The sequence below is a fragment of the Bactrocera tryoni genome, chromosome 5 (assembly GCF_016617805.1).
Source record: "Bactrocera tryoni isolate S06 chromosome 5, CSIRO_BtryS06_freeze2, whole genome shotgun sequence".
Lineage (NCBI taxonomy): Eukaryota > Metazoa > Arthropoda > Insecta > Diptera > Tephritidae > Bactrocera > Bactrocera tryoni.
Genome location: NC_052503.1, coordinates 2,490,036 through 2,503,607, shown reverse-complemented (window position 1 = coordinate 2,503,607; position 13,572 = coordinate 2,490,036). Strand labels below are relative to the sequence as shown.

The 13,572-nt window shown below is 42.0% G+C and overlaps 2 protein-coding genes across 2 annotated transcripts; one reads left to right on the top strand and one right to left on the bottom strand.

Annotated features, from left to right (window-relative positions):
- Window positions 1–14: 14 nt before the first annotated feature.
- On the top strand, window positions 15–3,316 carry LOC120778050 (probable leucine--tRNA ligase, mitochondrial). The gene is made up of 7 exons (XM_040109726.1): window positions 15–232; window positions 288–740; window positions 823–1,956; window positions 2,019–2,223; window positions 2,285–2,535; window positions 2,601–2,834; window positions 2,904–3,316. The coding sequence occupies exons 1-7, from the start codon at window positions 143–145 to the stop codon at window positions 3,150–3,152; spliced, it is 2,616 nt and encodes an 871-aa protein (XP_039965660.1). The 5' UTR covers window positions 15–142; the 3' UTR covers window positions 3,153–3,316.
- Window positions 3,317–4,682: 1,366 nt separating this feature from the next.
- LOC120778049 lies at window positions 4,683–9,953 on the bottom strand. Its single transcript, XM_040109725.1, is given in 2 exon segments — window positions 4,683–7,211; window positions 7,214–9,953. Coding segments are annotated over 2 exon segments (5,031 nt in total). The 3' UTR covers window positions 4,683–4,920.
- Between the last annotated feature and the right edge of the window lie 3,619 nt (window positions 9,954–13,572).

Below are 13,572 nucleotides of genomic sequence, written 5' to 3'. Positions count from 1 at the left end.
TCGTTTGGTACCGTTCTATTACATTTTCCGATCAGCTGTTATAACAGATGGAAAGTTGCACGCTCGTTCAAAACACAAATCATTTGCCTTTTGCTGCATTTATTTCGAATTTTAGCTACATTTCGTAAATTAAAATTCCAAAATGCAGCTACTTTTACGTTCGGGCGTGTTACAGCATTTTAAACACTTTTATGGAAGACGATTTATAACACAAAGTGTGACCGGCATTGAGGTAAACCGTTCCCCATCAAGCAAGCAAGTTAGTTTGATATAATTCCATTTATTAGGTATCGGAGCTTACAAATGATGTTAAACACCAAATAGAATCTCATTGGCGTACACAAGTGTCGCAGGGACAATTTGATCCAGCACGAAATGATAAATTTTATGTGCTTTCAATGTTTCCATACCCGTCTGGCACGCTGCATATGGGTCACGTACGTGTTTATGCAATAAGTGACACCGTAGCGCGCTTTCATCGTATGTGCGGTCAGAATGTATTTCAACCCATTGGTTGGGATGCATTTGGCTTGCCTGCCGAAAATGCCGCAATACAGAGAGGTGTAGAGCCTGCAGAGTGGACTGATGCAAATATCGCCCAAATGAAGAAACAACTGCAAGCCTTAAGTTGCTCTTTTGATTGGAAACACGAAATGTCAACTTGTTCACCGGAGTATTACAAATGGACCCAGAAATTATTTTTAATGCTTTACAACAAAGGATTGGCATATCAAAATGAGGTTAAGTTCAATTTGAATTTATAGATAACTAATTACGTATTCTGTGATTATACTATATAAAATGGCATTTAACTAAAACTAGGCTTTAGTGAATTGGGATCCCGTAGATAATACAGTGCTAGCCGATGAACAAGTGGATGCAAATGGTTGTTCTTGGCGCTCAGGTGCTAAAGTACAGAAAAAATTACTAAATCAATGGTTTATACGCACGACAGCATACGCCAAAGCATTGCTAGACGGTTTGGAAGATCCTACACTTCAAGATTGGCGTGATATTATAAATTTACAACGTCACTGGATTGGTGATTGTGACGGTTATTCATTTCAATTACTAACTTCCGCAACAAATTACTTACGCATTTGGACCAGAAATCCGGAACACTTGAAAGATCCAAATTCCTTTATAGTCATTAAGCAAAGTCATTACTTATCAAAATTAAGTAATGCATCGCGTCTAACGGTAGAAAATCCATTCGCTGGCACTATCATACCTGTTATTTTTAGCGATCAAGCTAATTTTCCAGAGCACTGCGACGTATATTTAGCGGCGCCCAGTTTTCGCGAACAGGACAAGGAACTGCAGGAAACCTTTGGACTTGCATTCTTTGCTCATACAAAAACTTCCATTGCGATAGATGCCAAATCAGCGCGAGAAGAAGTTTTAGAAGCGGCAACGCGTCTAAAAATTGGTGGCTACCGCGTGTCTTCCAAATTGCAAGATTGGCTGATATCACGTCAGCGTTACTGGGGCACACCCATACCAATAATACACTGTAAAAAATGTGGTGCCATACCTGTGCCTGAGGATCAACTGCCAGTGGTGTTGCCAGATAACAATTTGATGGAGACACAACGTGAAGAGGCATTGCGCTGCACTTGTCCCAATTGTGGTGACACAGAAGCGAAACGTGAAACTGACACAATGGATACCTTTGTTGATAGCTCTTGGTACTATTTGCGTTTCTTAGATCCGAGCTACACCGGTGATATTGTAAATAAGGAACTGGTGCAAAAATGTATGCCCGTTGATTTATACATTGGTGGCAAAGAGCATGCAGTGTTGCATTTATACTATGCGCGTTTTGTCAATCACTTCCTGCACAGCTGCGGTCTTTCGCCTACACCCGAACCGTTTTCGCGCCTACTTGTCCAAGGGATGGTTATGGGTAGATCATTTAGGGTTAAGGGTTCCGGACGCTACGTTAAAGAAGACGAGGTACATTTGCAACAGTTAAAATTAAATTCTATGAAATAAAATATATATTTATTTTCAAATAGGTTGAAATTGTGAATGTCAAAAAGAATCAAGCGCGCCTGAAGGACACCAAAGAGCCTGTCGTCATGACATGGGAAAAAATGTCCAAGTCCAAGTTCAATGGTGTCGATCCCACTGATATGTTTAAAGAATATGGTACTGATACCACACGCCTCATATCGTTGGCTGATGTGGCGCCTACTTCACATCGGAACTGGTCTAGCGCAAGTACAAAAAATAACTGTTAAAAAAAGTATGATATCCATTCATTACTTATTCCCTCAAATAGCCTTCCCTGGCATACTTAATTGGCAAAAGCGTCTTTGGTTGACGTTAAACGACTTTTATGCGGCGCGTACGGCTGTTGGCGATGCCGCATTGGAAAACGTTGACACTCAAAGCGAAGCATTTCAAGCTGAGGACGACAAATTGTTTGATGCTCGCAACTTTTACGTGAAGGGCGCCACATTTAACTACCGCCACACACATCAATTAAGCGTGGCTATCTCGAAGATGCAGGGGCTAACCAATTCGCTGCGGGTAAATTATTATATTCTTCAATTTTTTTTATTTATATTTTTTCAATATTATCATTTTGTAAGCAGCGTACGCCGAAGCATATTGTACGTTTTAGCCCACAATATGAACGCGCCCTAGCTAGTCAAATTATCATGCTCGCACCAATGGCGCCACACTTCGCTTCGGAATTGTGGTCGAAATTCGTAACGGTGCCGCATCGTTTGAACACGTCCACTCCGGAACTGCAATGGGAGCGTGATGTGTTAGCGCAACGTTGGCCGGATATTGACGCAGACTATAAGCTGGACTTGACCATTAAAGTACAGTTATAATGATGTTTAACGTATATTTTCTTTAAATTATATTTTATCATTTTCCAATTCGTTTAGGTGAATGGCTTTGAAAACTGCGCCATTAAAGTAGCGCGGACTAATTTGGATCGAATATCGCATAACGATGCGATGGATATTGCATTCAACACCGCCTCTGTTACTTCATATCTAACCGATAAAAAGATACGTACGACAAATTTCGTACTCTATCCCGGAATCGAGGCTATACTTAATATTTACGTTGACAAAATCAAACAATCTTCTGCGCAAACAACTAATTCCGATGAGGAGGTTGTTAACAAGTAATTTTTTCATACAATAATATGGTATATGTGTAGCGTATGTAGTTGTAAATGGTTTTTATATGTAAGTGATAATATTTATCTAAGTAATTGTAATTATAATGTATTTAATGTAATTAAATTCTATTTATTAAATGGTTGCTGACAATTTTAATGCAATGAAATGAATATATTGTTGTGGTAAAGCGTTCAAAATTTCTCTCTGGAACAAGCAAAGCGATTTGAAAGCATTGGTTCAAGTAATTTCCGACAAGCATTGACCTCGATACCCGTTACAACAACAGAAACATTGGGCTTAGAACTATTAACTTTGCTTTTGTTTTTGTAAATGACTATCTCTAGATTAAAAAATGTCATTTACGAAATTTCATGTACTTTATCGCTTATCGCTTCATTTTTTAAAATTTGAATTTCCATAGTCATCTCCAGCAGGACCTCTTATGAAAAAATGTCAGACGGTGAGCACGATTTTTCTGCTAAAAATTATTTAAAATCCAAATACAAAAAAAAATATATTTTTCGACGATTTTTCTGCTAAAAACTATTTAAAATCCAAATACAAAAAAAAATATATTTTTTATTATAGATGAATACTAATAATAATCCTAGGATTTGACAAAATTTTAATTTTTGACAAAATAACGTCTTTAAAAAGTGTTTTTGCTGAAAAAATATACTCCACAGAATGTCTTAAAAAGTCGAAATTAATGTCAGGAAGGTTGTGAGAAAGTTTTTAGCTGATCAGTCTAGTTGTTTCGAAGAAGTTTTGCACACCGAAAACTCTGAAAACATCGTTTCGTGAATAATATTATTAAAGCTTTCGGCTCCCAAACGCCTAAAAATTCTCACAAATACACTCATAACTCCGAAACGATTTGTCCAACGAACTAGGATAAAATTCTCAAATATATGTACATTTGATTTATGTATATGCCAAAATATATTTTTTTTGAATTTCAGATGTGAACATAAAAAATTTAAAATAAAAATAAGTTTTTTGAGTAAATTATTTTTACATGTTACTCAATATTTTTGAATTGATCGTTTAAATAAATTAAAAATTAATTTGGATGAATTTTCATAAAAACTGCACTTTTTTAAATTAATTTCATTTTACTACATACATTAGACATACTTATATTTGACTCAATTAACAATTTTTCACTTTCATTTTGACGAAATTAAGGATTTGACGTCGAGCTCTTAATTGTGTGCCTTTATTCCAACTAGTTCCTTTTCTAATTGATAAAATTAGGAAATACTGTACTTTTAATTACGTCAATTAGCAAAATTTCCCTTACGTCCATAATATGTTAATTATCAAAATTAAGGAACTGTCTGAAGTATCTTAATTTCATCCTTAATTATGCAAATTCTGAACAAAGTTTCATTATAATTTTGAATTTTTTGAGTTGTATTTTGCTTTCATATCAATGCTTTATTATTACTTTATAAATTGAGCTACAAATTTTATTCAACTACATACATTATTAACTACATATGTACTCGTATGTAAATTTGTATAAGTGCATCGCGTTTTCTTATACCATTAGCTAATCTACATATAAAGGTGTCTTCGTTAAATCTATATTCGCTGCGAGTAATCCTAGTATTATTGTATTGCCAAACACGGGGTAACATTGCCAGCAAATGAACACGAAAAACAAGCGCCAATAATTTCTGCTACCGGCGCCTCTTCTCACGAGTATAGGCCCACACAAAGGACGCCTACGGTCCGCGTGGCACCTAGCAATGCAAGCGCTTTGTGTTTGTCACTTCATGATTTCGTTGATTACACTGTGTAAATATTCGTCGAGGTGCGAGTAATCGAGCAGAGCGTTGCGTACAATGTCCAAGAGCATGCTTGGCCACAACGTTTCCAGCATATGCACTTTCTCCACAGCGTTCACAGTGTTCTCCAGCATGGTGGCAAAGTGCAAGCGTCCGCGTTCGCGCATACTAAGCGTATTGATGTTGGCATTAGTAGCGACGCCTACGCTGGAATCGCTCACGGCATAAGGCATTGGCTGTTGATGCTGGCCACTAATACCGTTGACATTGTTGCCGCCGTTATTGGTATTAGTAGTAGTAGTGGCGCCGGTGTTGGGCTTTTTCCATTGTAACGCCTCTTTGCCAACAACAAGGCGCAGTGATTTGTTTTCCGGCTTCATTAGCCACTCTTTAGGCGACATTTTGCTGGCCGTACATGTTTCGTCTAGCCGCAAACGTGCCAGCAGCGGCTGCAGCATGGACGGCGGCATTGCCCACAACACCAAATCGGACAGACCCTCATACAGCGCATTGGACGCCTCGATGTCCGCCTCCGTGACCGCAACACCATTGATCAGCTTAAGCCCCCAGTGCGACAGTCGATAAATGGCGTATTCACGCCACAAATCCTTTGTGGTAATTGCATTTCCCTCCGGATCGATGGTGAGCGCACTGATGCCTTGCAGTTCGCCTAATGCATTCAGCTGGCCGATAAACTCGATATTCGTTTCGCGGAAAACGAAATTTTCGGCATTTGGGAAGCGTGACTTGATGCGCGCCAGCACGGTGGCGGCGATATTGTTGAAATTGATGTAGCTAAAATTGAGCGTGTGCACATCCTGCGCTTTCGCTGCATTCCACTGTTTGTCGATGTAGCGCAAAGCGCCTTGGCCGTACACATTCAGGTAGCGACCGCAAATCTCGATGAGATAGTCTCCGCCTTGCTCGCGTTCGCGTTCACGTTCACGCTCACGCGTCTCACGTTCCGTTTTGTTGGCAACCGGCGCGCGTTGGCCGCCTGCCGTGTTGTTGTTGTTGCTAGAGTTGATTGGCGGTGGCGCCACTATACAAGTGACAGTCGGCTGTGCAGACGCCTGACCATTGCACGGCGTCGACGTGACGTTTGTGGCAGTTTTGCTGCCATTATTAGCTGTGCGCCTGCCGGCACACGCCTCATTTCCGTTATTAGCTACGGTGGCTGGACAGTTATTTGTGCCACCACTGCTGGCGCCCACGATTGTCTGTGACCTCGTTAGACGGCGGCATGGTGTGCGCGTCGTTGCGCCTACAAAACCCGACGCTGCGCCATTTGTTTGTTGTGGCGGCGGCTGGACAGCAGCGGTGTTCGCTTGCTCTTTAAAGCCTAAACTTAGTAAGCCACCGTGGTTTGTAATTTGTGCTGTGGCTGAGCTTACAACTGAAGTGGTAATACTAGTAGCTGTTGTTGTTGCGCTGGTAGCTTTTTGTTGTGGCATCACTGTTTTGTGAGCATTAGAATTGGCGCGGCTAGGCGTCAGTGCTGGTGAGTTACTCTCCGTCTGACTGATGGACTCACCAGCCTTTGCCGTGCCATTTTCTGCCGCCGCCGCGTGCATTGGTGGCTGTGTTGGTAACGGCTGAGCATCGCTTGCATTGTCATCATTTGTTGCTAGCCTTTGCTTTGCGGTAATTTCGTCCGCTTGCAACTCTCCGCCTACCTTGGTCACTAGGTCGCTGTTTACAGTAGCTAGTTGTTCATGCGCCACCGCCCCGCCATTGACTGTTTTAGCCGCTGCCCCAACAGCATCGGCATGGCCTGACTCATTTGTTGTCGTCAAATCGCCTGCCTTTTGCTTCGCATCAATTTTTCTCCGCCCTACTGCATTGTCAGTCCTATATTCATTGTTGTTGTTGCCGCGCCGTCGTTGTTGCTGTTTCTGTCGTGCTGTCTTTTGGTATTTATGTGTGTGCGTAACGCGTTGTTGTGCCGTTAACTCGGCGGAATCCTCATTGTCCGAGCTGAAGCAGCTGGATGAGGAGTGTACATTGGGTCCCAAACTCGAACCCGACGAGCCAGAAAAGCGCGCACTGTTAAGGTTGTTGTTGTTGTTGCTGCTGCTGTTGTACATGTCAACATTGTTGCTTTTGCCTTCGCTGTGCTTGACATCGTTGCTCACATTATGCGGCGGCGGTGGCTCTACATTATGCGCCTTTGTCAAGAGAGGTGTCGGCGGAAGCGGTCCTCTATCAGCCGGATTAGGCTTAGTTATTGATGTCTGCCCTGATTTTGTTGGCTGTACGCGCGTGCGTGTTTCTGCGTCTGTTGTGGTTCCACTCGCTGTCTGTGTTCTTGTTGTTGTTGTTCTTGCTGCTGTATGGGCGGCAATTTAATAAACTCTTGTAATTCTGCATCCAGCCCAGTGGCCACAAGCATGCCAGCACCTTCCTCGGTCGCATCATCCACCGCCTCATTGGACTCATTTATGCGCGCCAACTCGCTGGGCTTCGCAATGCGTGGCGCTGTCGTGTACGTAGTTTGTGGCAATTTCTGTTTTGCCTGCCTTTGCAGCGCCGCACTCTGTTGTAGCGTCTGCTGTGACCTTAGCAACTCCCAGTTGGTGCGCGCATTCGATATGACCTCCTCACGTTTGATGCACTGATACGCATCGGGCGTGAGGTGTGCGTAATGCGTGTCCGAAATCTCTTTATTTCGTCGCCAAGACATTGCAGCCGCGCGTACTTGCTCGGTAATTGGCATTTGACTAAGCGTTTGTAGGCGTGGCAAGTAGCTTACAAGGAAGGAGACACAGTCGCCCGCCAGCGAAACGGGATTATTCTCTATGGTCATTTCAAGTAGATTTGTTGCTTTAGCAATCGACGCCATGTCGTCAACGCGATGCAGCTCATTGTGGCACAGCCAGAGTCGCTCCAAGGCTGTGAGATGTTGAAAGCCATTGATGCGCTTGATTTTATTGCGCTTCAGATTGAGTTCACGCAATTCCGTCAAACCGCTGAAATCATTCGGTCCTATTTGACGCAACAAATTGCCACCCAAATTGAGTGACTTCAGCTCTTGCAGACAATTGAGCTTGTTGGCGACGTTATTAATTTTATTGCCATGCAGGTCGAGCACACGCAGCGTTTGTTTCAGCGAGGAGAGACCGCTGATGTCGTTCAATCGATTTTTACCTAGCAACAACACGGAGAGCGTGGGTAGCCCGTCCAAGTTGCCTATGCGCTCGATTTGATTGTCGTATAGATCGAGAAAGACCAGGTGCTGGAAGATCATGCCATAAGATGCTACCAGTTGTCTATTCTTAACGGTCAGCTGTTGCAGCGGATCTTCCTCTTCTCGGTCGCTGCCGGCGAATGTGGTGCCATTTGTGTTTGTTGTCGATGTTGCCAAAATGGAGGAAGGCGACGAATCGGTAGTGTTGGTCAGCGCGCTGGTGCTGGTGCTCGAATCAAAACTTTTTAAATGCGCATCATCACCTGTGGCGCACAGCTTGACACGCGCCAGTTGGGTCTTTAGCAGATTTTGTTGTATGGCTTGCAGATTTCGTGGTATATTAGACACAAAGCTTTTAGAGCGTTTCAGTGCGAAACGGCAGGGCGTCGGTTGGCGCGCCAGCGGCAGTAGCGGCGCATTATAGTGCAGATTTTTCAGCGTGTTTACAGTACTGCTTGCAGCGCCTAAACGCTGTTGCAGCAATTGCTGATAAAGATGATGTGGCACCGCTTGTGGCAGTTGTTGTTGTAGCTGTCCTAGTGGTGTGGGTGGGGGTGGCGGCGGTATTAGCGCATTCAATTGTCGCACGCAAGTTGGGCGCAACGCAAGACGCGCACCACCGGCGCTGGAAGTACTCCCAGCAGTGCCGGTTATTCTTCCCACGGCTGCGCGCTCATTTTGACGACGCAATGGTTTTGGCGAACATACGCCGTTAGTTATTTCAAGTGCATTTTGCTCACTGTCAACTAGATCGGTGGGTGCTTCCGGTGAGTGAGTACCTTCAGCATGCATCGTTGTGGTTACCGCGGCTGGTTGTATCGGCGGCGGAGGGGCTGGCAAAGGCTCTTCTTTCGGTATGTGAAAAATATTGATGAGATTATGCTGCAGCGAAAGCAGGCGCAGCTGTGTTTCATTCTCGAATATCGGTATCGCGCTTAGACCGCGTCGATCATAATTAATGCGATCCGGTTGCTTTTCACGCTCGTGCACAGCGCGCGTAATACGACAAATGCCGTTCGGCTGCAATGTAACAACGGCCGCATTGCTGTTGCCACTACCGTTACCATTTCCACTGGCGCTGCTATTGTCACTACCACCACCATTAGCAGCGCATACAACTGTAGCCGCACCGCCATGTTCAGCATTCAATAGCATATTCGGTGATAAATTGCGATGCGCTGTTGTCGGTCGATTGGAGGCGGACGAAGAGGTGGATTTCGAGCGCTGACGCGTGACTGTTGCGCGCACTGGATTGCGTCGCAAACGTGCGGCCACAGCGGCGCGCGTACTGGCAGCATTTGCTTTGGCGAGTTTGCTATCAATGGTGGCGCCCAACAGAGGTGCATTGAGTGCGTTGGCTGGATTTGAGATGTTAGCGCCTTTACGTTTACTACTAGCTGCTGCATTCCCCGGCTCGGTGGTGCTCAGTGTGGTATACGAGCGTCCAAAGTTGCGGCGTAGGCGCGTCGTTAGACTAGGAACAAATGGTTCGATTTTCAGCAGTGACGTCTGAGGTACGTAGGTTTGTGCAGCTTGCGGTGTGAGTTGATTTGCTTGCTGTTGTTGCGCAGTTGCCGAGATTGCGGTAGCGCTGTTGGCAGCAGAGGCGCTGGCAACCGCATTCATTGCGGCAGCATTCAGTTGCTTTGTGGTGGCAGCGTGCGTTGTAGATTTGGCAGTTTTATGTATATCGACGGCATTCGGATTGGTGGCAGCAGTACGACAACTACCACCACCACCCCCAGCACTATCGCCACTACTAGGACTTTTAATGTGCTCCTGCCGCGTCAGTACTGCGTGCCGGCTGCGTAACTTTGATATGGACATGCCGTTATCTGCTTTCCCTCACAAGTGCACTGCTTTGCTACGCGTTGCTGTGTGTGTATCTGTTGCGCTACCGCTCGCTCCACTACCGCCGCCACCGCAACTGTATATTTACCAAAGTTCAGGCAAGTCTGCATATTGCTACAGCAATTTTAATTGCATATTTGGTGCTTTGACTAATATTGTATTTGGTGCCGCAATTGATTTGCCTGCCAGCGTGCTGCGGTAGCTCCTGCAAACTTTATATTTCACTCGCTCTGAACTTGCGTTATTGCGCAACTTTGGTGACTTGCTTTGGTGCTGACTTACAAACAGTAATAACTTCGCTGCATTTGGCCAACTTTCTGCAATAAAAATTGTCTACGAAACCTTCAAATGGAAGTTCGCATTTGCACAATGATACCCACCTCAGCCAACAAATGATATCGTGCGCGCGCTTCACTGGCTTCAGTTCGTGAATGCACGCACACGCGCCCAGCCTCCTCTGCGTTATTCTGGACACAGTTTTTGATTTAGCGACCGCTATCTTCAGCTTTCGTTCGTCTCTGCTGTGAAAATACCTGATATTCGAGCGCACTTGCTCTAATTTGTTTTTCCAGCGTGCGTTTCTTTGTTACTTGACGCACGGCGTTTCCATTGCGTTTGCAAGTATTTTTGCTTCTTTGGTAGCTCGCTCGCTCGCTGCACATGCCATGTTGTTTTATTAGTTTGTTTATTGGGGTTATGTGCGGTTGCTATAGCCCGTCTAAACCAAATTCAATATGTAGCCAAAGTGGCAAAAAAGCAAAAAACAAATCAAAACACTCATTCACATTTCCTGCCCTGCTCGCTACTTCCTCCATTCGTAGTCAATCTGCCGAATCCGACCAATTCCGTTCGCATAGTCACGACAGTTTTCATCAATTTCCTAACTGTTTTCATATGCATTCCGCTCTCGGTTATTACTCAGCGTCAAGTTGCTGACTTTGTTTATTTCGGTGTGCTATTTGCCCAGATATGCAGGAGGGCAGGGTGATATTTAGACATGTTAGCAAATACCGCAACAAGCTAGGAGTTATCCTCATGAAGGTGGACATATGTGAACGCGTGGGTGAACAGTGTATTTTGCGCTGCTGGAATGAGGACTAATGTTTAATAAGGGTTTGGAAAGAATTTTTCGTTTGATAAATCAATTTGAATTGAAATATTTATAGGGTCCTCAAAACCCTGTTTAAACGCAAGCACTAAATATGCGAAACGTGACCAGGGAACTATTCCACATTGTGTTGTTCCAAAACCTGTCGAAAAACATTGAATATCTTTAGCTGCTCTAGTTTTTCAAATATAGAGCTAACTGTTACAAGCTTTTTTTAACTCTCTCCACTTCCTTTACTTCTATAAATGCTTCAGTAGATATTTTGGCAAGCTGTCTTTTTAATCCCCCTACAAGACATATTATATTTTACGAGGTTCACAAGATTTGTAACTATATTGAACTAAAATTAATTGCGAAATGCCATAGATTAAAAGTTTTGTTTTCAGACAGAGGCGCTCTCAAAGTATCGCAAGTTTGACGTCATCAAGATAAGATATTTAAATCGTATGATTTTCAAGTTTTTTCTTTGGTAGAATTCACAAGCATTTCTTTTTATAACTCCAAATGCTTTCAAGAGTAGAAAAATAACGTCTGTGCTGTTACATACCAATTTAAATAAATTTTAATCAACAAATTTTCTACACGCCCTACAGGATCCAAGCTTACTTGCGACAGGTATTACTCATATAATTCATTTGAGTTAGATTCTTAAAGAACAAGTCATTACCTTTTGAGTTCGTTTTATCTATGCGTGTGCTGTCAAATAATTTCATTATGTTCTTCACATGTGAGTACTATGCATAAAATGTGTCAGAATACCTTAAACAGATCCTAAGGAAAATAAAGTCATGAGTAATGGAATTGTCTGTTCATTAGCATAATAACAAAAAGTTAACTATATTGACATACTCATATATCAACGAAGGAAGCTTATACAAATGAAATTAAGGTAATCAATTTACTTGATTATACTTGTGGACTGTATTTTATATTTCGAATAGGGATCATATCGCCTTAATATCACCCGGCAGAACAGAACCCTGGAATTCATCAGATTACTTAGCCTATATGAGTCTGTGTGATAGAGAGGAGGACACAAGAGACCATAGGTCGGAAAACAAGCCTCAATTTATAATTTCTATCTATCTATGTTAATTTGTGTCTGCTATCTGATATCTGAAGAACTAGAACTCTGCGAAAAGAATGCTCAACTTGGTTAAATTTTCGTTCAAAGAAACTGAATTGTCTTTGCTACCACTGTTGTCATTCGCATCAAGAAATACTTTTCAATATTATTCGAATTGCCGATGTTTTTGTAGATCTTAGCTTACGTTCTATTTCGGTTTAATAGTATATTGATACTGACCTGGTTTCATATTAGACGAAATAATCTGTATCTTCGAAAGTAAACTAGCGTCATTTTTTAATTTGAGACCAAAGCCAAGGGCTATTTTCAATGAATTTTCCAATTTTGTGTTGTTTAACAGTTTGAAATTAAAATCATTTATATTATATATACTTTATATTATATACGTATGTACTTGTGCCTTTGTATGAGCATGTACTTCAGTATTTCAAGTATATATTATAATTTTAGTATACACAAGGTGTACATTAAATTTCAATTTAAATGGCCGAAATTAAATAAAACGTTTTTATCACATTCGTCGCTGGATAATACCTAAGTACATCCTCTCATACACATGTATAATTATATACATATGGGTGCTTGTGTCTATGCTTGAATCTGCATTCACCTTCCCATAAAAGTACATATGAGTGTCTCTTTTATTTTATACACGCTTGCTGGCGATTGTGAATCAAATATGGGTCAGGGCCGTTGGTTGGATGTAATTTGGAGGATGATGAGCATTTAAAGCTGATAGCACTTGAGGCCATTAACAAATGAGACACTTGGCACAGATTTGCATAATAAATGATGTGTGTGTAGATAGAATGTGGATAATGTATTCATATATGGTGGATATATAGGAATGTATATGAAAGGGTATATTTTTTAATTCTAGCAGTTTAATGGGTCATTGGGTCCATCAAAAAATGGCGTAAATAAATATGTAATAATTTGTAGTCGTTTTTTCTTAACTTATTTGACATTGTTAGCTAGTTATCTGACAGTCATAGCCTTCTGATAAACATATTCAACTGACAGACAGCTATCCAATAATAAGCCATGAATCGCCAGCCAATTGACGGAATTTGGCAGAAAAAACATCTGAATTTTATCCACCTTTTCATGCAAATTTGTCAAAGTATACTGAACTTAATTGTCAAAACTACAGACATTATTAATATTTTATCTTTAGTATTATTATTCATATTTATTTCTCAATATCTCTCTCTCTCTCTTTATAGAAATATGTAGTTGTCAAACTTTCGTAGTAATTGTAAACCTATCCTTCCTCTTTCTTCTTTCATGACAACACGAACTGATGTAAAATTGTATCAAAAACATTCTAAAACAAAAAAAAGTTAACTTCGGATGCACCGAAGCTGAAATACCCTTCACAAGTGCATTTTTATAGCATA